This window comes from Lithobates pipiens, unplaced genomic scaffold, assembly GCF_037356315.1.
Source record: "Lithobates pipiens isolate NorthernLeopardFrog02 unplaced genomic scaffold, aLitPip1_a1.2 Scaffold_16, whole genome shotgun sequence".
NCBI lineage: Eukaryota > Metazoa > Chordata > Amphibia > Anura > Ranidae > Lithobates > Lithobates pipiens.
The window spans coordinates 450,181,949-450,208,666 of NW_027507748.1; the positions used below are offsets into that span (position 1 = coordinate 450,181,949).

Consider the following 26,718-nt stretch of genomic DNA (forward strand, 5'->3'; position numbering starts at 1 on the left):
GTAATAAATGGTTCAACATCGTAGGATCTTGATGTACTTGTAAACTTACAAATCTTCCTGTCCTTACAACTATTTAGGGTGCAAATTTGGCAATTTCTACATTTATAATATCCCTTCAAATTCTGGAAAAAAGATCTATTAGTATTTGGAGGGTCGTGCACACTTGGTGGCACGCGACTGCCCAAAGAGGATGCCCCCTTGAACACTACTTGTGGTTTAGTTGGCAGAATGGCACCAAGAACCGGATCACTTGTTAACAAGTGCCAATGTCTCTGTATTAATTGCTTAATACTACGATGCTGCACCGAAAAGGTAGTGATGAATGGAATCCTATTCTGTACCTCCATGTCTACAGGTCTCCTATCGCCTAGCAATGTCATCATCTCTTTCTCCCGAGCCTTTTGAAGTGCTTTTGATAAAAAAATCATTACTGTATCCCTTTTCTAGAAATCTATTTGAAAGGAGAGTTGCCTGATCCTCAAAAGTGCTTATTTTGGTGCAGTTCCGTCTAAGACGCATAAACTGCCTTTGAGGTACAGCCCTCAACCAGGGTTCATGGTGACAACTATCCAAAGGGATATAGGAATTACGGTCAGTTGCTTTAAAGAAAGTGGATGTCACGAATCGGTTGTCTTCTATTTTGATGCTTAGATCTAGGAAACAAATCTCTTCCCGACTAGCCTCAAAGTTAAATTTGATGCCCCTATTGTTCGTATTGAGGGTGGCCATAAATGTATGTAATTCCGTTTCCGCTCCAGCATTTATTTATTAAAATGGTATGTCGGATGGTGGAGTGTTCATGCATACGGAATTCTACTGGCATCTCCAGAGTGGCAGTATGGGCTTGCCACCTCCAGAGGAGAATGTAGAAGAACTCCCCTTCGTTTTCGTCACGGATGAGGCGTTTGCTCTGGCAAACCACCTGATGCAGCCTTTCCCAATGAGGACCCTCACCCCGGATCAGAGGATCTTTAATGTGCGGCTGGCCAGAGCCAGAAGAGTCGTCGAGAAAACTTTCGGGATAATGGCCAGCCGGTTCCGCCTATTTTTGACGCCAATACACATAGCAGAATATAAACTAAATCATATTGTGCTTGCCTGTTGCGTTCTGCACAATTTTTTGAAAAAACATTCAAACTACGTGGCCTCAGTTGGCCCTGATGCAGACTTGCCGGAAAATGTCAACCTCACGGCCCTTGAAGCTCCTCATCCTGGATTGCCCCCCCCAAAGCGCCCGCGAGGTCAGAAACCAATACATGAAGTACTTTGTGGGTAGGAGGGGCCATTGATATGCCAGACAATGTCTGAGAGGCATTTTTTAAATAAATTTTTCTTTGAACCTGCAATAATCTTTGTTTTCATTTACTGCTTGGCTTTGTTTTAGGTGTCTCCTAGGTTTTTTGCTTTTTTTTTCTACAACAGTGCAAACCCAAGTTCTGAGCAAGATGAGGCGACAGTCTCTTCTTCAGATAATCTTATTATGTTGTGGGTCTGCTACACACAAACCTTGTTTGTTTTTGTTGATAAATGTATGTAGTGCATTACTGACAAAAATATTGCTCATTTTCAGCACCATGGCAGAAATATGTGGGGTCCTGAAAATGGCGTGATTGGGGAAATTTAATCATCACTGTGGGTGTTACTTACTAAAGGCAAATCCACTATGCACTACAAGTGCACTGCAAAAGTGCACCTGAAACTGCACTTGGAGTGCAAAGTGGATTTGCCTTTAGTAAATAAACACCCATTGCCACAGAAAACAACAACTTTACTCCAAATACTGCTTTTGCACATTGAAAAAGGAAGCCACACATTGTTGATAATTTAACTTTTTACTCAAACACACATTCACATGTGTTTAGAAAATGGTTTTACAACAAACCAACATATTTGGTGTATAGAAAACATTATTTTGGGTAACATTGTTATAACTTGGTGTTTTTGTGTAAACAGGCATGTATCAAAGCATAACATACAGAAAACAGGAACTTACAAAGTTCAACTTTGAAAAGCGAAGACAATATCAGACATGAGTATGTACAAACTGTGCTGATATTGCCTTCATCAGATGGGGTGTCACCCCTGGAAAAGCCAAATTTGGAAGATGCACACATCACGTAAAGTGGCCAGTTTCCTCCTGATCCCATGCCTAATGTCAACATGTGCCATCTCCCATCATGGGGTATCAATGTACGTGTTTTGGGGGTGCAACCCTCAGCCACTTTAGTAGCAAGGAAGGGGTTGCCCCCACAAAACACGTACATTGATCCCCCATGATGGGAGATAGCACATGTTGACACACTGTGTGCATCTTCCCAATTTGGCTTTTCTAAAAATATAAAAGTGTTTTTGAAAAATTTAAAATGATGCTAGCTAGTTTGGGGTGTTTCAGCCTCTCCCCAAAAATACAATGAAGTTCTTCATTTTTTGTTGAACATCATTGATGTTTTTCTGTATATTCTCTAAAATCGCGATTGCACCCCATTATCTCCCCGATGATTATCTGGGCACTTTCACTGGTAAAATGCGATTCTTCTTCCACAACATCCACATCACCTTAAAAAAAAAAAAAACACACCATGTATTATAAATATGCAGACATAAATTGATTAACTTACCTGAAGCTGTGGTCTCCGACACTCACCTGTTGTGGTGCCAATTTCGCCGATCTCTCCTTCCTCCTCCTCCTCCTCTGTTTCTGGTGTTGGTATTTCCCCTTCTTTGGGAGGTGTGGGGTCCCTGGTGTCCTCAGACGTTCCAAGTCTTCTCCCCTATGAGAATGTAAAAAAGGAATACTTAGCATACAGAGGGCAGAAATAGGAATATGAAACATTGCTTGGAAGCGTCGTAAAATTGTGTTTTTTGGCAGAGTTCAAAAGGTGAAAACATTATTTTTGACACTTTCTAAAGCAAGAATGCTTACCTGTTGTGTGAACAAATGTAGTCAAGTGCAATTTGGCAAAACATAGTTTTTGGAGTGGGCTAACGAACAATGTTTATTATGAATAGCAGTATGCAAGCAATAATAATAATAATAATAATAATAAATAATAATATGAACACACGACAACTACTTACTTTTTTGAAGAACTCACTTGATCCTTTTGTACTGATCGTGCTCCCTCAGTTTCAGGTCTGACCAGCATTTTCTCAGTTGATCCTTGGATCGTCATACCCCAAAATTCTTCTGAAGACTCTTCACAACTTTAGTCATGATCTTGGCCTTTCTGATATTTGAGTTTGGGTAAGGTCCATACTTCTCATCATAGTCGTTCCTCTTCAATATGTCCACCATCTCCAACATCTCAACAAAAGACATATTTGAGGCCTTAAATCTTCTCCTCCGGAATCGGGATGTTTCAGGCTCCTCGTCCTTCTCCTCGTTAGTGGAATTAGCATGCCCATGCTGTGTCTCCGCCATGTGCTCTCCCCACTGCGTCGAAAGAGAAGGGGCGGGGAATAGTCTAGAAAGAATGTCGGAGGGAGGAGTTTCACGCATGCGCACTGTATATAAAAACGCAACGCGCGTGTGTCGTACGTACCATCTATGAACAGAGGGAGAAGCTGACGTGCCAATCGTGCAAATGAAGGTAACATTTTTAACTTTGTACATCACTAGCCTATACTGCTTCTAGATTGAGGCCTGTATTGGGACAAGATTTAGTCGAGTTTAGCCTAACATTAGGGTTTGTCTTGTGTTGTGTCTTGCAGAGAACATGGATGGGTTTAACGACCATAGTTTCCTCCCTCTGTTCATCGATAAGTAGGGAGCTGCCCTGTTTGTGGCATGCTATGCATCCACACTACAGTAACAAATTAAAGAGGCAGGCTGCAATGGAGAAACTGGTGGAGTTTGTGAAGCTGGTGGTCCCCAGGGCAGACACCACCTTTTTAAAAACGAAAATTGGTGGCCTCAGGAGTACATATCTGAGGGAGCGCAAGAAGGTGCTAAAGTCCATGCAAACTGGAGCTGCAGCAGATGACGTTTATGTCCCCAGGCTGTGGTATTATGACAGGCTGCATTTTCTGTCAGACCCGGTCCTTCTACGCTACATTACACCCCTGCTGAGTCTTCTGACACCCAACCTGGGCCTTCCACTCAGGAAGAACTGGAGGAGCCCAGCTTGAGCCAGGTATAGTATTGTTCTACATATTTTGGGAGTAAAAATGAATGATGTCAACTTGATTTTTGCTCACTAAATTGCTGATTTTAGAAAGTGTTTCACATGTCAATAGACAGTAGTGGCCAAAACCTTTGGGCCAACAATGAAAAATGCTGGGCTCAGAATGACAGTCTTTTCTATTTGTTAACAATTTGCAACAGTCTTGTGCTGAAAATTGTGTGTGCATTTGATGAACCAAAAACTAAAACTATGTCCCTTTTTCATACACAGCAAGACCTCAGACAGGAGGAGGGTATGGAATGCAGCAGCCAGGAGGAGGCAGGGGTAAGCAGCAGCCAAGCGGTGGGCAGGTGTAAGAGCCTGACTGAATCCCAAATCCCTCCCCACTGCCTTCCACACAAAAGGGCCAGAAAGGGGGGGGGAATGTGGAGGAGTAGTCGGCTCTGAAGCTCATCGGGGAGGCTTCAGCAGCCCTCAAAGCCACCCCCACATATCAAAAGGCGTTTGCCGCCTTGGCTGCCTGCAAACTGCAGCAAATGGAGGAGGGGCAACACCTCTTGTGTGAGGAGCTCACCATACACACCCTCAACAAGGGGTTGTTGGGCAAAATCACACAAGCAAAACATTTGGACCATGCCCCACCTCCTCCTCCTGCCACACCTCCAGAACCACAGCCACAAGCTGAAAGGAAGCGTGGAAGGAAGACCAGAGAGTGATAACCTGGGTTCAGTCTGGTCTGACAGAAGATACAGCCTCTTGTAGGACCGCAGCCTAGGAACATAGATGTCATCTGCTGCTGTTCCGGGTTTTTCGGACTTTAGGACCAGACTACTCTCCCTCAGATATGTACTCCTCTGCCCACCAATTTTTGCGTTTAAATAGTTGGTTTGCCCTGGGGGCCAAAGGCTTCACTAATCTCCCCAGTTTCTCCAGGGCTGCCTCTCTCTATTTGTTACGGACATCTAAATAAAGGTTTTTTTTGGTTGAAGAAATACTTGCCTATGTGTTTTACTTCAAAAAGGACAGTTTATTTGTGAGTAGGCAGGTTCCTTTTTCAAAAATACAAAGTCAAATTAATAACAAGGGACACCAAACAACCTCCTGTAGATTAAAAAAGAAAAAAGATAATAATGTTGTTGTGGTAAGTTGACACACAAAATACAACAAAAAAATTGCGAAGATGAGCAAACTGTCAAAAAAGGAGATGTTGATTAAAAAACCAACCACCAAATAAAAAAATAAATAAAAATGATTGGGGAGATGTGACAAATTAAAAGATTGTATTCATGAAATGAGGAAAAAGAATAAAGAAATAAGTTTGGGAGAAGTGTGTGTGAATATGAGCAGCAAAACTTCATTCTTGTAGCATTGTAAAGAAAAAGGGAATGCGCTGCATTAAAGAATTTTTAACATTGCAGCGTGACGAATGTGCTATATCGATTACGAGCGGTAGTTTTACCTGATCGAGCGCTTCCGTCTCAGAATTTATTCTGAGCATGCGTGGCACCTTGTCCGTCGGACTAGGCTACACACAATCAGAACGGACGCGATCTGATCATGTTGTCGAAAATTTTTATAGTCAAGCTCTCAAACTTGGTCCGTCGGATATTCCTGATGAAGCCCACACACTGTTGGATTATCCGACAACACGGTCTGATCGGACATTTTCCGTCCGAATGTCCGACTGTGTGTACAAGGGCTTAAAAATATTATGACTATATCTTTGCCACAATTAATGCAAATTCAATAAATTAGAATGGCCTTAATGCAATTGCGTGGATATTAATAAATGAATCTGGAATGCAAGTGTAACTAATACTGTTGCAATGTTTATAATTTGCTATGGGAAGAAATTACGTTTGAGAGTACAGGCCATTACTACGTGCAAACAACGGGAGTTGCTGCACTGACTAATAGGTCCCAAGCATGACCAATGTCAAAATAGGAGGAAGTAGTAGTAGTAGTAATGTAATAAGTAGTCCAGTTTAATGTTTTAGAAAAGTTTAACTGCTAACTTTTTTATTATATGGAAAGGTACCCCGGAGTCCTTAGAAATCTTTCTACAGCATCTACATATGAACATGTATGGGATTGGTCTTTTGGGTCTGTGGAAAAGAAAGGGGAAAGTTTCATGATTTGGTTAGAATTTAGTTATAATACCTATTTTAAAGAAACTGACAAAAATAAAATTATATACCCACTGTAAACTGTTACCATGCAAAATGGATATCCAGCAGTGCCGGGACAAGGTCAACCAGTGCTAACGGTGAACATGGTAAGTTGCACCCCACGTCCCCTTGACCCATACTCCATGGATAAACAATGGGATGGGAGGGGAAAAAAAAAAAAAAAATGTGTCCCTGCCTTGGTCAAGTTATTGAAAAGGGGAAAAAAAAAAAAAAAAAACGACAAGCCCCCCACCCCCAGTTCCAAAAGCTCCCTTCTCCACATTCCCCCCCCCCCCCCAGTATGCAGAGCTCCCTTCTCCACCCCCCTCCCCCAGTACCAAGAGGTCCCTTCTCCTCCACCCTCCCCTCCCCCAGTACGCAGAGCTCTCTTCTCCACCCCAGTACACAGACCTGCCCCTCTCTCTACCACCCCTCCCCCCCCCCCCCGTAGACAGAGCTCTCCCCTACTTCCTTTTCACCCAGTACATATGCCAGATCCTCTCACTTCTCTGCTGGCAGGTGTGGCACTGCTGTCACTCGAGGATAAAATTAAATTGTAACTCAATAGAAGGCTTTAATGAACAAAAACACAAGTTATGAACATTTTTCAAATAGGATAGAATAAAACATTCCTTGAAAATACATGACAAAAAAGTAAGTGGAATGGATAGGGATTCTTTGTTTTAACCTGGTAATAAGGGGGGAGACTAATGCCCAATATAGGCAGTTGGGAGGAATATTAAAAAAAATAAAAAAAATAAAACACAACACACATTACAAATGTATGCAGTCATTTCCCTGTGCTTGGCTGAGCACTTTGGGAGTACAATTTGGATTTTGCACTCTCCAGTTTTAGTAAATCAACCTCTATGTTGTATAGACCTATAATGTTTAATTAGCTAATATTTGGTATTTTAAATAATTTATATGTAATGATTTTTGCACTATGAGTTTCTAAAATTGAGTTTACTTATTGTATATTTACATGAATTGTCAGCATATTGGAGTAATGGTTTCATTTTAAGTAATGAGGTCATGTTTTGTATATGTAATGATACAAGTATTGGACCAGTGTATGACGGAGCATTTTGGCAAAGCACCCATATCAAAGAGGTGCCACACTAACCTACAAATTGTAACATGTTCCCTGAACAGTGTTAGGGACTTTTGTATTCGGGACCCGGCTTTTTCTCCTGCTTAGCTTCTATTAAATGTTATCTGAACTAAGCTAAAAGTAGAATGGCTTGCCAGCTTGTCATGCATCTTCATTGAAAACGCTGAAAGCGGTAGTAAAGTCTTTTTTTTTACTTTTACCTACAGGCAAGCCTATAAGGCGGCTTACCTGTAGGTAAAAAGAAGATCTCCTAAACCTGTATGGTTTAGGAGATATTCCCCTCACAATGAGCCGCTGACTTCAGCGGCGCATGCACTCTGGGGATTCACAGCTGAAAGTCCGGCGGACACCGGGCCCTGCCAGAGAGAAGTCTCCCGCGAGAATGTGCAGGAGTGATGACACTGCGGCTCCGGCCACTCACAGCGCTGGAGCTGCAATACCCGGAAGACACACAGAGGGAAAAATGTCAGCTCCCTCGGCGGTGCATACTAGCTCATTATGCCTTTTACCATACAGGTGTAGAAAAAAAATAAAAAGTCAGCGGCTTTACTACCGCTTGAAGTATACAAGCTACGCTACAACTCTCTAACACAATAAAAAAAAATAAAAAAATAATACTGCAAATTAGTAGTCCAAGTTAGTGGTCCATCAATCTAAAACTTAAATAGATTCTGTAAAAAAGCAGATCCTGCAGTGATCTAATTATTGCCCAGAAAACCTAAAAAAACCAAAGTTTTAGAAATCTATGCCTTGATAGATTCATATGAATTCCTTTTAAAATAATCTTTGGGTAATGCAGCCTCCAACTTATTCGAAGGATTAAATACACAAAATACTCCTACCATTTTTTTTTCTCTTTTGGGTTTAGATTTCTCTAGGTCTAGTGAGGAGTTCCTATACTTCCACCAGCAACAGTGACCACCAATACAAGGGACATCTAAAATGGGGGGGTGCAAATAAAGCGATAAGAAAATACGTAGATTTACTAAACAAAATTATTTATCCAGTGAAGAAACAGCTGACATGTTCTAACCCCACACCCTCTAACCACATGAACTTTATAGGGTGGTGAAGGCTTAGAACAAAGTTGTTATTGTAGTCTGATCTCTAAGAAATTCCACTCACTTTTTGCCTCAGTGATAGTGGACATGGGGGGGGGGGGGGGGGGGGGGGGGTGAAGGGAGGATAATTTTTTCCAATGAAGACCATAAAAAAGGGTTCTATTCCTTCTCCACTCTATAAATAAAAAAAGAAAAAAAAACACACCACACACACACACACACACACACACACACACACACACACACACACACACACACACACACACGTTTATAGGAGAGGGGGTTGGATTACAACCTCCGTCGGTTTCATGTTTCCATTACTATTGGGACAGTGAGTGAAATTCTTAGGGAAAATGCAGACTACAATATCTCACTTTATTTTTGTATATATTTAATTTTTTGCAAAAATTGCTATGTATGATATTCTCCCACCCTAGGAATCCAGTTGACAGCCTCAAATACTGGGAATGTAATAGTAATTCATATGCATGTTAGCCAAGCAAAGAATACATGACTACATTAAACTGCTGCAAAGGGTAAAAAGAAAAAAATAATGATTTTTGTGCAGCTGTGCCATTTCCTCTCCCCTCACGATGAATATGTAACATTTTAAAGGGGGCCGGGAGGATTTTAATAGATAATCAGAATAAAAAAAATAAAATAAAAATACTGCCCATGAAACATTGGTGATTCATGCTTATAGTACCCATAAATCTAGCTCTGGATGAGGTATAGGTAATTGATACCTAAATAGTAAAAAAAAAAATAATAATAACTCAAGGTATCTTGCTATGCACATATGAGAAAAAGTAATAACCAAATTACAATATGAGCATGCAGGTTTATTAAATACTACCTAGAGATGATCCGAATGAAACGATGTAGAGGTTAATCCTTGGGAAAATAAATAAAAATCACAGCAGTTTTCCTGGCTCATTCTCTTGGCATTGGGCAGAATACATTGGAAAAAATTAATGCAGGTGCTACCACCTCACAAAATAGCATTGCTTGCAACAGTGACAATGAGCCTTCAGTGTCTTACTGATCTACAAATTACTCTCAAAGGCTTAGAAGACTTCTCTCATTCTTGGCACTGGCTCAGAATGATCCAAGATGAATAATTCATGTTTCACCTCAGTAGAAAATGCATTTAATCTATTTTTGTTCCAAGAAAATACCCTGATTGTGACTGACCTCTCTTCACACAAAGTATAGATGCTATTGCTGCAATATCATTTTGGTACAAAAATTACCGAGAAAAAATAGAAAGCCTGAGCAATTATAAATTAGATGTTTTATCAGTGTACAAGAGAAATGAATCAGCATTTAGTTGTCCAGATTTTCAGTGTCAAGTAGGGGGAAACTTATCAATCATCACGGGTTGCTTAAGGATAAGTAAAATCAGACAATTTAAGCCAAGAGTTTTCTTTAGGTTGTAATGCTCCTTTTAAAATAATACTTAGATGCTAAAATATGTTAAGACATAAAGGGGATCTCGGTTTAAAGTGTCGGTAAAAGGCATTTTTTTTCCTGGATAAATAAAAAAATTAAAAAAACACGATCATGATTTGTACTTGGGAAATTCACCTATTTGTTCTGGTGACCACTGGCATCAAAACAGAGGGGAAATCCTAAACTTCACATTTTATGAGTGTTAGAGGTGAAGGGAAATCTTCCCTCACTTTGATGATACAATTTCTTTTCTCTTGTGCTACATATCAAAGACAAAACGCGAAGAGAAATTTCCCCAGATGAACACTATTAAAGCTTTTGGCTTTATGTACACTATACATGACAAGCCCACAAATGTAATAAAAATAGTTACAGCATCAGGTTATTGATATTCATTTGGTGTATGCAACACAATGGCCATTTGCTCTACAAAAGTAACTATACACAAAAGGAAAAGTTACATTTAGAAATTAATAAATCGAGTCATCATCCAAAAGGTGATTGTGCCACTTTAATGATCCAAGCTAATGCTACTTGTGACTTTTCTACAGTGTTGTTGCTACATATAAAGCAGGTATAAAAAGATAATTTTTTTGTGCTTAAAATAATGATGATTTTATACTTTATCTGTGCAATGGTTTAGCATCGAGCGGCCCCAAACCTCTTCTGGGGGGCCCCGTGCCAGCGCTCGTGGCTTTTTCTACCATCTGCGTTCCCCATAGCCAGTCCCTTTCTATGAAGGCATTCATACAGGCTCAATCCCAAGCCGGGCTCTGTGCATCTATAGACACACACATGCACACCCCCGTCTCAAGATTTGATTAGCAGCATCAGGAGCCACTGGATCTGAATTGGACTCATAAGTATTTAGGGGGAAAAAAAAAAAGGAAGATAAAGTGTTTACAGCCACATTAATCTGGAATCCTGCCAATTTTATATTTACACAGGAAACAGAATTCCCATCTGCAGCAGGGGCATCATTGGAACTGTGCACCAGGGCCACATGTCTCTAGCCCAACTAGACCAATATCAAAGCATGTCACTATCAGTGACTTTATGTAGGTAGTGCTAAACACAGGGATATCCAACCAATGTGGTCTTAATTTCGAACCTAAGTCAATCTCCAGAGACAAGGTAGCTAAAAGGAAGTTTTATGGGACCTGTAGACACGTACAGCGTTTCTGAAGTAAACACTGCTCCCAATGACTACCAACGAATGGGGGGCAGTAACCCATGAGCACCAACAAAGTAAACTTAAGACCACTGCATTATTCAAGCTGTGTTGATCTATTTCTTAGTCCCGATTCCTGCACTCTGTCTACTATACACCATATGCACAACGTTGTACATTACTTCACCCTGACCGCTGCACTCAATATGCTATGTTGCATGTTAACTAGTTCTATGTTGTACATTACTTAGCACTGACTAAAGCACTCTATAGGCTATACATAATCCCGACCTCTGGACTTTATAGGTCTTGTTGTACATTATGCAGCCTTACCTACTGAACGCTATATGCAATATTTTAGGTTACATAGTCCTGAGTACTGTACATACTACATAGTCAAGACATCTGCACCCTATATGTCATGTTGTACATTACAGTTCTCACCACTGCACACTATATAATTTGCTGTATATTACAAAGGTCTGACTGCTTTACCTTACCCTGCAAGTTAAACAGTCCTGGCTACGACACACTATATGCCATATTCTAAGTTACAGTGTTTTGAAAAAGTATTCATACCCCTTGACATTTTCCACATTATGTTACAAACAAAAAACAAATGCATTTCATTGGGATTTTATGTGATAGACCAGCAAAGAGTGGCACATAATTCTGAAGTGGAAGGAAAATGAGAAAATGGTTTTCATTTTTTTTTACAAAGAAAATATCTGAAAAGTGTGGCATGCATTTGTATTCAGCCCCCTTTACTCCAATACCCCTAACTAAAATCTAGTGGAGCCATTTGCCTTCAGAATTAAACGTTTTGGTATAAAAGCAAAACGCTACGTGTGGCGGAAAACTAACAGCACATAACCCTGAACCCACCATCCCTTCAGCAAGCTGGTCCGATGGGAAGCTGGATGGAGCCAAATACAGGGCAATCTTAGAAAACCTGTTATCCGTCAGACAATTCGATCTTGTGTGGGCTCCATCGGACCTTTGCTTGCCAAAAATCCGGTGGATTTTAGAAATAGAACATGTTTTAAATTTTTCCACCGGAACTCCGCCAGACAGAGAAATCCGCCCGTGTGTATGCTGGTCCGACGGACAAAAACCAACGTTAGGGCAGCTATTGGCTACTGGCTATGAACTTCCTTATTCTAGTCCGGTCGTACGTCATCACGTTCAAATCCGTCGGACTTTGGTGTGATTGTGCGTGGCCAAGTCCGTCGGAACTCCGCCAAATCTCCGTCAGAAAGACCGCTGGACCTAGTCCCTCGAAAAGTCCGGTCGTGTGTACGCGGCATTAGAGTCTGCAAAAGACTTGAGACTGGGGCAGAGGTTCACCTTCCAGCAGGACAACTACCCTAAATATGCAGCCACAGCTACGATGGAATGGTTTAGAACAAAATATTTTCATATTTTAGAATGGCCCAGTCAAAGTCCAGACCTAAATCCAATTGAGAATATGTGGCAAGACTTGACAATTGCTGTTCATAGACACTACCCATCCAATCTGACAGAGCTTGAGCTATTTTGCAAAGAATAATGGGCAAAAATGTCACTCTCTGGGTGTGTAAATCTGGTAGAAACATACCTAAAAAGACTTGCAGCCGTAATTGCAGTGAAAGGTGGTTCTACAAAGTATTGACTCAGAGGGGCTGAATACAAATGCACGCCACACTTTCAGAAATTTGGGAAAAAAAATAAAATGAAAACTATTTATCATTTTCCTTCTACTTCACAATTTTGTGCCACTTTGTGTTGATCACATAAAATCCCCCAAAAAGAAATTTACATTTTTGGTTGCAAAATGACAAAATGTGGAAAATGTCAAGCGGTATGAATACTTTTTCAAGGCACTTTATATAGTCCTGGCCACTGCAATTTACTGTATATGCTATGTTAACCATTACATAGTTCTGATTGAGAAGTATATCACAGCAATTTTTTTTTTAATTCTTCCTTGATCATTTACTCCCACAGGCCGTTTATAAAATGGCCTATAAAAAGTAGTTAAAACAAGTTCACAGTAGCAGCTGCTGTGCATTTGGTACAGTTTTTGAAGGTGATTCGGCAATTCAGAAAAGTAATCTGATGAAGAGGACCTACAAAAAAATCAAGAGAATACACAGATCGATTGCCTCTAGATCAGATTATACTCCCTGGGATGCGATTGTCAAATCACACTTCTTCAGAACCAAGGAGAGGATCATAAATCTTTTAGGGGAAAAGTCAGATTCAACATCATAAGATTTAAATCTTTTTGGACATTGTCCCAATAACAATACAGAAAACGGAGATCTTTGAAATTGATCCTCCAACTTCTGAATTCCCATAATATTACGTACAGATGGGTTCCTCTTCCAATACAAAAGGCAAGACTCGGTCCTTTACAACCCTGGATCAAAAGTGAATAACTACTTATGGAACTTAGTCGTGTTTCTTCCCAAATCTGGCAAACTTAGTGATGGAAATATTTCACTTTTAACTCCTCTCTCAACCAAAGTAATCAGACAACCTAGAAGCCCACAGCATCTTACCTGAAAGGTCTTGCGCCTTAATCCTCTGGCCATCCGCACCCTTTCAAATTTAGCTCTGTTGCTTTTTTCCATATAAAATGTACATTGAAAAATGTATTTCTTGTTTTCAATACTTAATTTAATTTGCTAAGAATGTCACGTTTGTATGTCTTTACAAACCTTATTTCACACATTGCGCACGATTCTTCTGCCCAGCACTTTCAGTTTTGACTACAATTGCAACCATGAAGCCCCCTGACCACTCAAACTTATGCTCCACTATCAACTTACTCAAAAGGACTGCTCATTTCCAACTAGACACTTGGGACTGGGAGAAACCTACTTATCAATAGCTTCCACGATATCCAATTTCCAGACATCAAGCTCTTCCTATCAATCTTCTGAACATGAACACCCATAGAGGAAAATTTACCTGAATATGCCAAATAACACAGCTTTATCTGGAATAGACATATTACCCTGTGCTGCCTCCTTTTCAATCCCTCCCGCCCTAACCAATGCAATATACTTTGAGGTTTTTATACTAGGACCCCATTTCTTAACTTGGATGCTCAAAATGGCAATGTCCTTTATTCACCTGTGGCTGCAACGTCTTTTCATGCCCAGATATTTGCATCTATATCAGTCCTCAGGTCATTGAAACCCATGGTGGCCAAGAGACCGATTACTTCAGCCTAGTATACACTACTAGTTGTTTTTTCAACTGATCTCACAGCTCAGTAGGAGCCACTGTACTATCAGACATTAGTACAGAAATCTCTTCTGATTATTAGTAAGGGATAGAACCCCAAGTTACAAATTATAGGACAGTTAGTGAAGCCTACTAAGGCAAATCAAAAATGTTTTGATTTAATCACTGTTCAAGGTTGTCACCTGCCTCTGATTGACTGTACAGGGCCATACATCTATATAAAACATGTATCAGTTAGGCATGTATTTGTAATGATTAAGCACACTGTTGGAGGGTCTTAATCAGGTGTCTGACAAACACAGACGTCTCTACTTCTTTGTTAAGTGTGCTTCATGGGAGGTAGGTTAGTTCTGCGTGGCTCTCCGCTTAACATAGACCAGGGTTTCTCAACGCCAGTCCTCAAGGCGCCCCAATAGGTCATGTTTTCAGGCACTCCATTATTTTGCACAGGTGATTTGAACAGTTTCACTGCCTTAGTACTTACTACAGCCATTACATCTGAGGCAAATCCTGAAAACGTGACTTGTTGGGACACCTTGAAGACTGGAGTTGAGAAACAGTGTCAGACTTCTCAAATTGCTTCGAGACACGTTGCACCAGTACAACCCGGCTTATCTCGTTTTAGTTTATAGATGACATCAGAAGCAGGTGCTGGTAGGTAGACGTTTGATTATTCTGTCTCTTTATGGTGTCTACCAACTCCCATTTTTCCCCAACTTGCATTGCTGTGTCTTTCTAGGTGTCATAGTCTTCTTCCTCAGAGGGTACAGGGACCTGCCTGGAGTAAACCCACAGCTCTCTGTATGTAGCAGCCATAACCCTTGATGGGGGGGCCTTGACTTTTGGGCTTACTGGTTACCTTCGCTTGGCTTGTTCTTCCATGTCTAGGGGTGCCCAGGGTTAGTACCCAACGACTTTGGACGCTGACACCATAAAAGTCCTTCAGAAAGGTTTTTATTTGCAGGGGTAACATCCAAAAAAACAGTCTCATATGGGAACAGAGGGCAAGGGTGAAGAAACTCAGGCACCTTGAACTGCTAATCATTAGAAAGTCTCTAATGCAACCCAGAGAGTAGCCACTCGCAACTGGACGCTTCAAAGCTGAACAAATCTCTAGCCAGAGATTATGGCAGTCAGCACCTTAGCCTCCTTGGCAGTACTGGAAAAGCATTGATTCATTCGTGTCCTTGACAACCCAGCAACCAGGCACTTCTTGGGATGCCAGCTTGTTGGCATCCTACTAAGAGTCCTCCCCCGATCGCTTCCACGAGCTGCGGTGCCCCTCCAAGTTGAGAGCATACCCAGACGCCTTGAACCCTCCCTCAGTTACTGCGCCTCGGACCAGCCGGTTCCGAGACTCGGGAAAAGATGGATCCTTACCCCAGACCATGCAGGTCTAATGGGGCTAGTCAAACTGACCATGTTGCGGAGCGGCACACGCGACTGGGACCCCTCACGGGGCTACTCCGGTCCAGATTCAGGAACAGGCGGCTCTGGCCTAACGAACAACCCCAAACACGTGACTCCCTTAAGTACCCTTCCCCAGACTCCTCAGCGGGGCCAGAGACACCCACTTATTGGCTCTGGGGAACGTTGATACTCAAAGCGTCCAACCAGGCCTGGTTCTGGTCCTGTCATGTGCACCTAACTGTACACATGACCAGGCAGAACCCTAACACAGCCCAGCCAAACTGAGGCCAAAGTTAAACCTGCACAATCAACCCTCAGAATCCCTTTACTGTTCTGAGGAAAAACTAAATTGCACATAGCAGACACCTTGTCAAAAGTGTCGCCGCTACATGTACATATTGTTAAATCTGGAAAAACTCTTCACTAAACTCTCTACCAGCATTCCTACGTCTGAATAAAGAGCTGAGTGGTAATCCTGAGGGTGTCACAGAGGTTGTGGCGACCACTTGTGTCCATAATGAGTCTGGCTTGCTGTCTTAACTCCCAGAACAGAAATCCTGGACTAGCCCCTTTATTTTGCGCTACCTCCACAGGAGCCACTTGTTTGATTGGGTCCTTTATTCTTTACCCTGACTCAATGAATAAATTCAGCCCCCTGAGCATGCCTAGTTGAATGAAAACTGATGCAAGAATACCAGTATGGATACCTTTAACTCAACTGTGGATTAGTATCTGGAAATATACACAAGACCATTTAGTGGTAACTGAATTCAGTGTACGGGTTAGAATAATTGGTGGTTTGAGCATACAGCTAGGCAATTTAGTCAGTTTTCTACACATTATAATCCCTATGCCAAAGTAACTTTGAATAGAGTAATGTACCACTAGACTGGAGTCTTCACACATAAATCAGCAAAGTCAGCAACAAACAATGCATATTATCATTAATTGCAATGTGAACAACTAGTCTAGAATGCACTCTAGGAGAAAGATGATATAGCACCATATCCAAGTCAAAGAGGCACCTCTTGGCATAAGCAATAGACAGAGGTCTCTGTGTAGCAGCTGTAAAAGTACAGTCTTTAGTTCTAACTCTTCAGTTGGCTAGTGTTGGAGCCCAGTCGTACTGTTGGAGCACAGGATTCAGTCCCAGTCAAGCCTGTAGGCAGCAATAAGGCTACTAGATGGCTGTATGGTTAGTTCCTAAAGGGCCAAGTCCACCTAGCAGCAAGTAAAACCCCACAGCAGCAGCTCACCACTCCCAGCAATATTGCAGCTCACCATCCAATCACACACAGTGTTTAGTCTATGCTCTGCACCCAGATGGCTGTGTCAGCACCCCCAAACTCGGCACTCCCGATCCAACTCTGGTCACTAATATGCAGTAGCGATGATGCACTCTGAACAGTTATGTGCACTCATAGCTAGAGGAATTTAAGCCCTGCACAGCTCAGGAAAATTCATCTTTCTTCCCTCCTCCTGGCCATCTCCTCTGGAGAATGTAGTTAAAAAGCTTTTGATCACTACAGCATATTCTCTCTTCTAAACTACAGTTCATTCCTGTACAAATAAGTTTATTGAACCCTTCCTACTCAGCAGACCCCACCTCTTGCTGAAACCGTTGTTGAAGGAGTTCAGTACCACAGGGCAGCAGCTGCAACCAGTGTTTCTCATTTGTCGCAAAACACCTGGCAACACATTAAATTATCTGCTGTAACCCATGTATCAATGTGGTCATATCTAATGAACATCCCAAGGCATCTTTAACGCCCCCCCCCCCCACCCCCAGCGTTTCCCCTGAGAATACATACCAGATACTTATCCTTGAGGAGGGTCTGGTATGAATGTCAGGGGGCATCCTACCCTTCTCTATTAGGCAAGATTTTTTTTGTCCAAACTGCCTTTGACAAATAGGGTTAAAAAGAGTATCTAAAAACAACTTACCTTCCTTGTACAGGTGTAGGGACATAATCTTCCCCAAGGGCTATACAACATTCTTGCCCATTCTGATAAGACTTTTCCCAGTTTCCCGTAGTATCTGCAGCTCTCTGAAATCTGTCCAGAAGTATGAGCTCATTGTGATCAAGGGTCACTGCATCTGTGCCCACACATCCATTCAAGCCAGAGTGGTGTGGAGCACTGGACTGAATCTTCTCCACATCAATTTTACTTACACGTGGGACATCATTATTGTTCTCCAGATACATTTTACGGTTTGGAAGCAATCTTGCCAACTGTAAGATACAAGTTAAAAGTAGAATATAAAAAAAAGCAACAAGCAAAATAGCAATGCAGTATATTTTATGTAAAATAAGTATTTTTTTTCATAAACAAAAGTACATTCCATTAAAATTTATAGGCACACAATTTATAAGCCAATAAAATGTATCCAAACATTAATGCCCAGTAAACAATGGTAACAGTCTAACTGATCAATATTCATATAGTAAAAGGATTGCTACATTTTCAGACAGCAGTGAATGGAATTAAAGGGTAACTCTAGATGTGAAAAAAAATAGAAAATTGATATTATAATGGTATAAAAATGACCTTCCCTTTTCAATATGACAAACTGGAGGACTTCTGTACACGATTTGTGTACCAAGTTTCCCCTGAAATTTTTTTTCCTGCTTGATTGGCTTAGTGAGTTTTCCAAAAGTCTGCACTAAGGTGTAAGTCATGTTAGGCACCCTCTGCAACAGGAATTATATTTTTGGTGTGAAACTCCCTAAGGGTTAATTACTTCTAAAAGGCAGCTTTCCTCATTTCGAATGCTAAAAGTGCATTAAACTTATTTTATTGAATACATCCCCACATTCCCATTCAGAATCAGCATTCCAAAAAGGACAGTGAAACACATCTTAGTAGAAAATTAGGACTCCATTAAAAAGTTTGTTTAAATCCTTGCAAAGTACATAGATCAAGAGGATTTTATTAAATTTTTTTTAACAAAAATTGAGTCACTCTTTAACATATTTTACGTCTTTCCCAGAGGTTTAAGTGTATTCATTTTAATAATGCTCTCACCATCTCTACGGAGGAAAGAGCCAACACCAATATACACACACACACACACACACACACACACACACACCCCATGAGAAGGCAGTTTGGTAATTTCCTAGCATTTGACAAGCATCTTTACTCCATAGGCAGGACTGCAAACTTTTTCAATATTGCTTTCACAGAAGCAGCGGTGTTAAAATTGTAGTTCAGCACCCTAATAGGTTTCTAGATGGTAGGGCATTTTATTTTGGTTGGGTGATAATCAGCCCAGCTAGTTTTGCACTTGGTCCAGTGGGGTTGCAATTTCTCCCTGTTGCCAGTAGGCGTCTCTGGCTATAATAGGAGATTTTAATACTAAGCTGAGTTAATTTATTTCTCCCAGCCATCCCAAAAGGAGGTGCAGACCACTGGGGCACGATGGAGGGTATATATTATATATAGGAGTAAAGGACTGTTTGCTGATGGTTGTGTTTTAAGGATATAAGAGCCAGTGTGGCAGTATGGGGTAAACTTCTCTCTGTGCTTCTGATCTGACCATTCCTTTCAGGCTCAGAAATCAGAAAACACCCATTTGTAGGACAGCGAAGTTAAGTGTCATTTTTATTGGACCTAGCATTAATTATAGTATCCCAGGTCATATTCCCATCTTCAGTTATACGTTTCTTCATCATTAAAGAGCCAAAAGACATCCCTTAGACTGGTTACTGGGTCTGTGTGTACAGTACGTAACCATTGCTGTGTTTGTGCTTACAGCCTCTGCATGACCGAAAGAATCATCGTTGCTGCTACCAGGAAATGTGCAGGGACTGCTCTTTTACTACATTTAAATCATCAACCAGTGTAACTTATGGAGGTACCACTATAGCAGTAACATAATGCACCAATTTACATTTAAAACTATCATTCCTTAACTTTCTTTATAAGGAGTAGGTCATTTCAAAATGGTTTCCTGCAAACAAGAACAAATGAAAAATAGTTGTAAATACTTACCACTTCCTCTGCCAGCGCTCCTGAACATCACTAATGCTCCCTGCCTAGTCTCAGCAATGTCTACTGTCAATACAGGACACTGTTACTTTTTGCAATGGAGCCACTTTAAAGACTTGTCAAACAAAATGTTTATAGTTTACCGTATATACTCGAGTATAGGCCGACCCGAATATAAGCCGAGGCCCCCAATTTACCCCCAAAAAAACTGGCAAACTTATTGACTCGTGTATAAGCCGAGGGTGAGACATGCCTGTCCATCCCTGTGTGTGTGTCCGTCCATCCCTGTGTGTCCGTCCATCCCTGTGTGTCCGTCCATCCATCCCTGTGTGTGTGTGTGTCCATCCATCCATCCATCCCTGTGTGTGTGTGTGTCCATCCATCCATCCCTGTGTGTGTGTGTGTGTCCATCCATCCATCCATCCCTGTGTGTGTGTGTCTCCATCCATCCATCCCTGTGTGTGGGTGTCTCCATCCATCCCTGTGTGTGTGTGTCTCCATCCATCCATCCATCCCTGTGTGTGTGTGTCTCCATCCATCCATCCCTGTGTGTGTGTGTATCCATCCATCCATCCATCCCTGTGTGTGTGTGTATCCATCCATCCCTGTGTGTGTGTGTGTCTCCATCCATCCATCCCTGTGTGTGTGTGTCCGTGTGTGTGTGTGTGTGTGTGTGTGTGTGTGTGTGTGTGTGTGTGTGTGTCCAGCCTACCTGTGTCCCGAGCCTCCGTCCCGTGCCTTGCCTCCTTGCCTCCGTCCCGTGCCGTGCCTTGCCTCCTTGCCTCCGTCCCGTCCCGTGCCTTGCCTCCGTCCCGTGCCTTGCCAGGATCGCCGCTCTTCGTCGGCGCCTCGGCGGCCATTCTACCCTTCAAACGCCGCGCCTCCGCCTCCGCCTGTGATAGGCGGAACACTGAATTTCCCAGCAGCCTGTGTTCCGCCTATCACGGACATCGTCTCATCCTCGTCCGTAGTACGAGGATGAGACGATGTCCGTGATAGGCGGAACACAGGCTGCTGGGAAATTCAGTGTTCCGCCTATCACAGGCGAAGGCGGAGGCGGAGGCGCGGCGTTTGAAGGGTAGAATGGCCGCTGTCTGTCTGCTCGACACGCTGATCGAGCAGGCAGACAGCGATGACTCGAGTATAAGCCGAGGGGGGCACTTTCAGCCTCAAAAAAGAGGCTGAAAATCTCGGCTTATACTCGAGTATATACGGTACATTTTTTTGGGGGAATGAGTAGCGGTACTGTGTACATATGCATATTCACATGGGAGTTGCAGTATCTAGTTGCCCCCTTAAAAGGTGGCGTCCAGGATCTGATAAGCCCCCTGCCCACAGAGCCCTCACAGCCACTGTGCCAGGGACATGGGGAAGAAGTATACGGACTTGCTGGCCTCTCAAACAACCACTGACAGCATGAAGCGGTCATGTAGAATAGCAGTAGTAATACAATGTTTATACAAAAAACATTTGGCTTCCACTAAAGGGGTAAATGTTTGGGCATTTAACATCCAAACAGCCATGGTTTGGTGCGCACATGTTAAGACAGAACCTTAATCTCATCTCCAATGGTTACTTGAACCCCACAGAAAGTTCAATGCTTGGGGCACCATCTTTTAAAATTCATAACAATAAGAAGGGCATGGGCAAAAAAAAAAAAAAAAAAGAAGAGTGAACATGACCTTTAATACGGTGTTGGTTTCAGGATGCTATATAGAGAACTCCTCGGGCCCCTCCCACAAGCCATGAGCTGCCTGAATTACAAAGATAACTACAGTACATAGGCACAATGGGGTGGATTTACTAATGGCAAATAGACTGCGCTTTGTAAGTGCAGTTGCTAAAGAGCCTAGTAAATGAAGGGAAGCTCTGCTGACTTACATCATCCAAATCACATGCAAGCAAAAATGTGTTTTTTTTTATAATTTTCCTTGCATGTGATAGGGTATGCATTGTACAGTGAAGTTTTCCCTCATTTACTAAGCTCTGGAAAACTGCACTTGCAAAGTACACAGTCTATTTGCCATTAGTAAATCAAGCCCATTGATGACTTAAGGTATGTAATAAAAATATGGCCAGCACAATGGCCAATTGGTTAACACTTCTGCCTAGCAGCACTGGGGTTGCTGGTAAAAATTCCAACCAATACACTACCTGCCTGGAGTTTGCATTTTTTCCATGTGCCTGTGTGGGCTTCCTCCAACATTCCAAAGACATGCTGCTAGGTTAATTGGCTCCTGTCTAAATTGTCCATAGTATATGAATGCGAGTTAGGGACCTTAGATTGTAAACTCCTTGGGGGCAGTAACTGATATATTGTATATTTACATGTAAAGCGCTGCGTAAATTGACAGTGGTATAGAAGTACCTCTAACGAATAAACAGAAAGGCTGCATTTACTTTTTTTGTGAATTAGTGAGGGTACTATGTAATCCCTACTCGTTCATGGAGGGGCCTGGTGGTATCAGGGGACCCCTTTATTAAACTGGGCGTCCATGTTTCTATAAAACTCCTGCCAGCAGATCCACAACAACCACTGTACTCATCAACTTGGCACCCTCCTTGTTAAAGATTTGTGGCTTGGTAAGGTTCAGGAGGATCAAGCATGTACCCCCCACTCACTTTTACTGGCTGGCTAGGCTCAATTTAGGGTCTGGTATGGATTTTTATGGAGTCGCCCTTAAAATATATAGCCAATCCAAAGAGTCTTGTATTGCTCTTCTAGGGGACCCGATTATTTTTTAATTTTTTTTGCGTTAGGTACCCCCTTAACCACTTGCCATCTGGGGGAATTTTTTTGATTTTCACATACATGTTAAAATCTGCATTTTTGTTTGCTAAAAAATTACTTGGAACCCCCAAACATACATACACATTTTTCAACAAAAATGTTAGCTATACCAAAATGGTATTAGTAATTAATAATAATAATCTCACTTTGTGGTCCTCTCCGAGCTCACTCCCATCTTCAGTGTGGGCATCTGAAGCCCACTGGCATTACACTCCAGGATAAAGTTCAGCTGGCTACCCAGCATGCACTTCTGGATCTCACTTATGCACATAACCTACAAGGCACAGCACACTCATTGTGTAAACACACAAATCCATGTCCTGTCACGAGGAGGAGACCAATTGGTGTTTCTATACACTACGAACACACGATCTGTCTCCTCCCTCAGTCAGCCCCATCCCCCCCACAGTTAGAGCACACATGTGAGGGAACACATTTAACCCCTTGATTGCCCCCTAGTGTTAACATCTTCCCTGCCAGTGACATCTATACAATAATCGGTGGCTATTTAGAGCACTGATCATTGTATAATGGTCAATGGTTTAAAAAAAAAAAAAAAAAAAAAAAAAAAAAGTGTCCAATCTGTCTGCCGCAATGTCGCAGTCCAACTAATTATAGATCACCGCCATTACTAGTTAAAAAAAATATATATATTGAAAAAGGCTTTCAGGGAAACTTGTAACTGCGAGATATAATCGAGGTGACCCCACTCATTCTGAATTATTGTTCTCCAAATGTCTGCAAAGTGCAGCAGCCCTCCCACACTCAATGGAGTGGGGGTGTTCCCTCAAAAGGAGGGCTTGGTGCTGGGTTTAGAAGGATCTTGGACCCATGGCTTCTTCTGACGTCAATAGCAAAAACACAGCGCTCGAGAAATATTGGTCTTACTTTCAGGCAGATCATCCTCCTGGTTAGGTCTATCAGGTCGTATGACCTGATCCTTAATGGACTGGCAGATACCAGTTGCTGCAACAGCTGGTTGAATAGCTGAACTGGCCAGAGAACAAAAAAAAGAAGCCTTTAAAAATAACTCAATTTTCTTGTCAACAGAGTCTTTCATGCCCTGTGAATTATCCACTGGACAAGTTAAAGGGGTTGTAAAGGTTTGTTTTTTATTTTCTAAATAGGTTCCTTTAAGCTAGTGCATTGTTGGTTCACTTATCTTTTCCTTCGATTTCCCTTCTAAATGTTTTTTTTCTTTGTCTGAATTTCTCACTTCCTGTTCCTCCTCAGTAAGCTGTTCAGTAAGCTGTTCTGGCTGACTAACCACCACTCGGATGGTGGTGTGAAGTTTACTGAGGAGAAACAGGAAGCGAGATATTCAGACAAAGAAAAAAAACATTTAGAAGGGAAATCGAAGGAAAAAAAAGGTAGGTGAACCAACAATGCACTAGCTTAAAGGAACCCATGTAGAAAATAAAAAAAAAATAACCTTTACAACCCCTTTAAGTTCTTGTTTAAGGAAGAGACTGCTGCATCTACTGGTGCAATGCTCCATTTTTTTAAACAAACTTTTCATCCATGGGATATAAAAAGGGAAAACCCCTTAGGAGGAACAAAAATCCTGTCAGGATGTTCCCAATCAGCATACACTGCCTGTTCCAACAGGTGGTGTAGGGGAGAAGCCTGTGTGGTCTGAAGAGGCCTCAGGGATCAAAAAGAGGACCAGGGGGGCTCAGTCACCCCTGCAAGAGGCAATCAAAAGGCAGAATGAACAGTCAGAGTCATGATCAAAAGCTTCTGCGACTGAGAGGCAGACATCAACTGGATATCTTCTTGTCCAGATTGCTTGGAAGCCGACTCATCTGCCAGGCCCTCCACAGAGTTCTGAGCTTTAAGCTCTGCCCCAGCCTCAACCCATTCCTGCTCCAGACTATTATTATTATTATTATTATTATTCAGGATTTATATAGCGCCAACAGTTTGCGCAGCGCTTTACAATATGAGGGCAGACAGTACACTTACAATACAAATCAATACAGGAGGGATCAGAGGGCCCTGCTCGTTAGAGCTTACAATCTAGAAGGGAGGGTCAAGTTGAAACAAAAAGGTATTAACTGTGGGGGGATGAGCTGATGGAGAAAATGAAAATACAGTTAGGTGTGGGTGGGGTAGGCTTCTCTGAAGAGAAGTGTTTTCAGGGATTGTCTAAAAGCTAATAAAGTAGGAGATAAGTGGACAGATTGGGGTAGGGCATTCCATAGGATTGGAGAGGCTTTGGAAAAGTCCTGGAGGCGAGTATGGGAGGAGGTGATGAGGGAGCTAGAGAGCAGGAGGTCTTGAGAGGAACGAAGAGGACGAGTAGTTTGGTATTTAGAGACTAAGCTAGTGATGTAGCTGACTAGGAGGCTCCGGGGAGGAGGATCTGTCATGCTTCCTGCCACCCTGCGGGATAGAGGCATTCATGCCAGCAATCCTGTGCTCTAACCCGGCTAGAGCAGAGGACAGTTCATCCTTGGTGATAAAGGGTGAAGCAGCCAGATTGACTAGGCACAATGGCTCAGATTGCCTGGAAGCCGCTGGTCCTACAGGGGATACGACTAGGTTCATCGGGATACGATGACATGGTGTGCCCTACCCTGCAGTTTTAGTCTCGCGCCTATTTTTTAAAGACATTTACCAGCCACAAAAAGAGAGAGTACTTGGGTGTAGTAATAAAACACCTCAGAAGGGCCAAGCCCCTATGCAGCACCTTTAGCCTGCCAAGCGACACTTTGTGACTCACGTGACTGATATATAAAAAATAAAGGACCGCTGCATGTGCCTGTTCGGAGCATGCTCTGTGTCCCACAGCTGCCTCTGGAAGCACTGCATGCTTGGCCTACACATGTGCTGCAAAACCACATGCGCCATTGTCGTCAAACTGCTAACATAGCAGCCCTCTTGTGAATGCACGTGCTCCCTGGTGAACCAAGGCAAAAAAACTGGTAAAAAAAAAACAGGCAGACACAAGCAAAACAGGTACACTTCACAAACACCTACAGCTAGCCAAAAACTCCATCCAGTCACTGCACATATGTGTCCAGCTTCTATCTAGCTTCACTGATTGTTACAATCGCTGGGACACCCCACAGTAAGTAAAGGGGTTTTACTTATCCATCCAGGCACAGGGCAGCTTAGAAACTAAAAGCCCAATCTTCACACCGGGTTCCTGTCACTTGAGGACCTTCAAGAACTGGGTACCCTTTTCATGTTGTTTAGGGTCCACTCCCTTGGACCTGTACAGCACCCTGCTGGAATGCCTTAGAGCTGTGGTGTCCAAGATTCCATTTCGCAGGGTCCATCACCCAGAGGCAGCATTACAGGCAACACTTCTCAGGATCTTGAGTCTTCTTTGCACGGCTTGGCTAAGCATATAAAGCCTGTGTCCAATCAGTCAATCTCTTGATTAATTTAAGAACCATTTGTGGGACTAGAGACCTGGAGCTCAGAGAGCTCAAAACAAACCGTGCCTTCCACCTTGCAGACACAGGTTTAAAGAAAAAAAAAACTGAAGCGCTTCTTGCGTGGGAGGTGTTATATAGAGGATCACTTTATGTCTGAAGACCAGGGTCCATTCACCTGGAGATGAAGTATAACCCAGTAGGTAATGAATATTAGCCTGTGTCCCATGATGTGTGAAAAAGAAAACAAATGCTTTAAACATGAACTCTGGTGCTAGAATCCATTCTCACTCCAAGGATTTACAGCAAGAAGTTAAACCCCAAGATAGCTTTGAGCAGCGACAGGTACTCTATTTAACTCTGGGTTATTTTACACCCCTTATAGCTCCCTTGCCCTTCAAAACATCTAATCATACATAAATGTGTGTTGCTCAGATGCATCCCTTGCTGTACCAGTCAGGAATGACAGCACTTAGACTGGAAGTGACTAAATCCTTCATTTGTCACAGGGTAGATCAGAGAACGAATGTTTTTCCATCTCCTCTGGACAGCCAAACTGACAGCTTACAGCAGTGGGGGTGGAGCAAAACTTCTGAGCCCTGGAAAAGATTGGGTAGCTATAAAGCCACTCGGCGCATGTCCCCCCCCTCCCCCCAAGAAATGGGGCATGATTTTTATATCACTTAATATTGTTAACAAACTACTAACATACTCATATTACAGTATTATGTTGTGTTAATGAATTACTATCCAACATTGGTTAGTTATTTTTATAGGACACACATGATATTGTGCTGAATGTTTCTACCAACAACCC

The 26,718-nt window shown here is 42.2% G+C and overlaps 1 protein-coding gene across 2 annotated transcripts in view; it reads right to left on the minus strand.

Moving 5' to 3' along the window:
• The window catches only part of OCA2 (OCA2 melanosomal transmembrane protein), a 561,190-nt gene that overhangs the window by 420,308 nt on the left and 114,164 nt on the right, over positions 1-26,718 (minus strand). For both annotated transcript variants that reach the window (XM_077482777.1, XM_077482778.1), the window contains one exon: positions 17,679-17,968. In XM_077482777.1, the coding sequence (XP_077338903.1) occupies positions 17,679-17,968 (290 nt within the window). The remainder of the gene's footprint in view (positions 1-17,678; positions 17,969-26,718) is intronic.